Source organism: Cyprinodon variegatus, unplaced genomic scaffold, assembly GCF_000732505.1.
Source record: "Cyprinodon variegatus isolate N-32 unplaced genomic scaffold, C_variegatus-1.0 Scaffold817, whole genome shotgun sequence".
Taxonomy (NCBI): Eukaryota; Metazoa; Chordata; class Actinopteri; order Cyprinodontiformes; family Cyprinodontidae; genus Cyprinodon; species Cyprinodon variegatus.
The window spans coordinates 77,693-79,936 of record NW_015151270.1 but is presented as its reverse complement, the minus strand read 5'-3'; the positions used below and the strand labels follow the sequence as shown (position 1 = coordinate 79,936).

The 2,244-nt window shown below is 47.7% G+C and overlaps 1 protein-coding gene across 2 annotated transcripts in view; it reads right to left on the bottom strand.

The window, feature by feature from the left end:
- The window catches only part of ppp2r4 (protein phosphatase 2A regulatory subunit 4), a 44,884-nt gene that overhangs the window by 36,420 nt on the left and 6,220 nt on the right, over window positions 1-2,244 (bottom strand). The window contains exons 2-6 of one of the 2 annotated variants that reach the window (XM_015396729.1): window positions 1,182-1,276; window positions 1,005-1,091; window positions 644-769; window positions 451-568; window positions 224-323 (exon numbers count right to left, since the gene is read on the bottom strand). In XM_015396729.1, the coding sequence (XP_015252215.1) occupies window positions 224-323; window positions 451-568; window positions 644-769; window positions 1,005-1,091; window positions 1,182-1,276 (526 nt within the window). The remainder of the gene's footprint in view (window positions 1-223; window positions 324-450; window positions 569-643; window positions 770-1,004; window positions 1,092-1,181; window positions 1,277-2,244) is intronic. The other variant, XM_015396730.1, reaches the window with a different exon arrangement.

The window sequence follows — 2,244 nt, the reverse complement described above, 5'->3', positions numbered from 1 at the left end:
CATCGATTATTCCTTACTGTCCGGACTTCTTTAAATTTTCGTCTCCTTTTTGTGTTTGCAGACCTTTTAGAATTTGCTGACGAATTCTGTTTTCACGCAACGTTTGGCCCTCCTCAGCCACTGTAGTTTGATCAACTGAAATGTTTCAGTTTGTCGTCTGTAGGATTTTTGGATGATATTCGGTCCAATTGGACCTTTGTGGTTCGTTGGCAGAACTTCTCACCTGTTGAAAACCTTGAAGACGATGGCCAGCTGGTCGGATATTCTCAGAGCTCCGACTTTACAGAGGCAGCAGAGGAACGCTGCGAAGGCCGCCTCGTGACCTGAGGAGACAGAAGAAGGTTCTGGTAACATTTACTTTGGCTTAAAACAAAGAGGAATATGAAAATCAAACAGCAAAGGAACTTCTGAGCAGGAAAGCAGAACCAGGGTTCAGACCCAGACCCCTACCGGTTCCGTAGTCGATCCGGGTCGAGTTCCCCACAGATTCCTTCAGGTAGACAGCTATCTCTGGAGCCGCTGCGGCTCTCTCTGCAGGAATGACTGTCGACACCAGCGCCTCGGCCTCCTGGAACGCAAACAAGCACGGTCCAGAACCAGTGAGGTAAAAACATGGCAATGTGTGAGGCGGTTCGGACCCGACCTGCTCCAGTTTGGAGAACCAGGTTCTGTAGGCCTTGTTGCCGAAGCGGGACGGCTGGTCCACCGGAGGAGTTTCATTTATCCATCGGTCCAGAGTGTCCAGAAGTTCTAGCAGCTTCTCCACCGTCTGTAAAACCAACAGGTCGGCTTACAGGACATCAGAACCGGTTCAGTTCTGACCCAAACCACGTTCCTCCTGAAAACCTGAAGCTCCTCATGGCTTCCTGTCCGGCGTGTTTGGAGGAGGAGTTAGTAGTTTAGGAAGATTCATCAGAACCAACTGGTTCCGGAGGATGGAGTCGGACCCGTCATCGATCCTCCATGAAGAGCATCAGATACCAGCAGAACCAAAGGAAGCTCACCTCAGAGACGGGGTATTCACAGGTCAGCTTCTTCCCCTTCACGCCTTCATTCAGGGTCAGGATGAAGCCCATGTAGTCAGCATAGGCCTGCAGAAACCAGAACCAGAACCAGCATCCGTTAAAACCTCAATCTGTCTGGGAGCTTTGGGTTCTGAATGGTTCTGGTTGGGATCCTACCTGAGACCTTTTCCACTTGCCCATATCCGGCACCATGCTGATCTCCTTCTTGGGGATGATGAAGGTGCTTCCAGCCTCATCTTCAGGAGAAGATGCTAAAAGGTCCAAATCAGTTTCCATTATTAGCAAATAAACCGATCCAAACTGGATTCGATCAGAACTTGTATCTCATAAACAGACTGAAACCAACAGAAACAGGAAAGAAAACGCTTCCTGGTTTCACTTAATTTGGACCAACAGAACCGCTTCTGGTCCAGAACATCAGAAGAATCAGAGAATAACTTTATTCTGGTAATAAGTTTATTAACTTATCTCTGGTTTTAGGCGGAATCAGCCTTTAAACTGCCTGAATGGGTCAAATATTTTTGGTTTTCCTCTAACAAACCTGGGGTTGTGGCCCGTTCCTCCTAACAGAATGGCTGTAATTGGGTCAGATTTGTCTTCAATCGGAACTGAAACCTCTGCTTTATTCTCCCTGAATCCCTGCAGAGCTTAATAATGCTCTCTGAGGGCCCCTGTCACATCTTGCCGATTTAGCCAGCATATGCCCGACGTCCCGGAATCTTGGTGGCATACGCTGGATTTTCTATGCATTCTTTTCAGTTTTGAGCTTAAACAGGAGTCCAGAACTTATGTCCAATGACAGCCTAACTCATGCATAACGAACGGCAGCATAATGCCCATGAAGTGATACATAAATCAGTGTCCTGAAGGTGGCAGCAATGCGCCCGGAAGCGCCCAGCCTGCATAAAAAGATTTCTTTGATCGCGGAAATAACCTAGCTGGTGTTTACAGTTCTCCCCCCCCAAAAAAAGAATAAAAAGAAAAAAAGAAAAAGAAAGAAGGTTTGCAGTCGCAGCAGATTTAGTGTCATGTCTTCTAGGAAGTGTGTTGGTGGTGGGCGTGAACACAGGGAGGATCCATCACCCTCACGCTATGATGGGGATGAAGTCTGGAGGAGAACTGACGGTTTCCTAGCCTCGTGAGACCATCCTGATCTCGCAAGCTTTCAAGGTTTCACTCGCAGATCAGTCTGGAGACTCTCCGTTAAAGAAAATTTGGA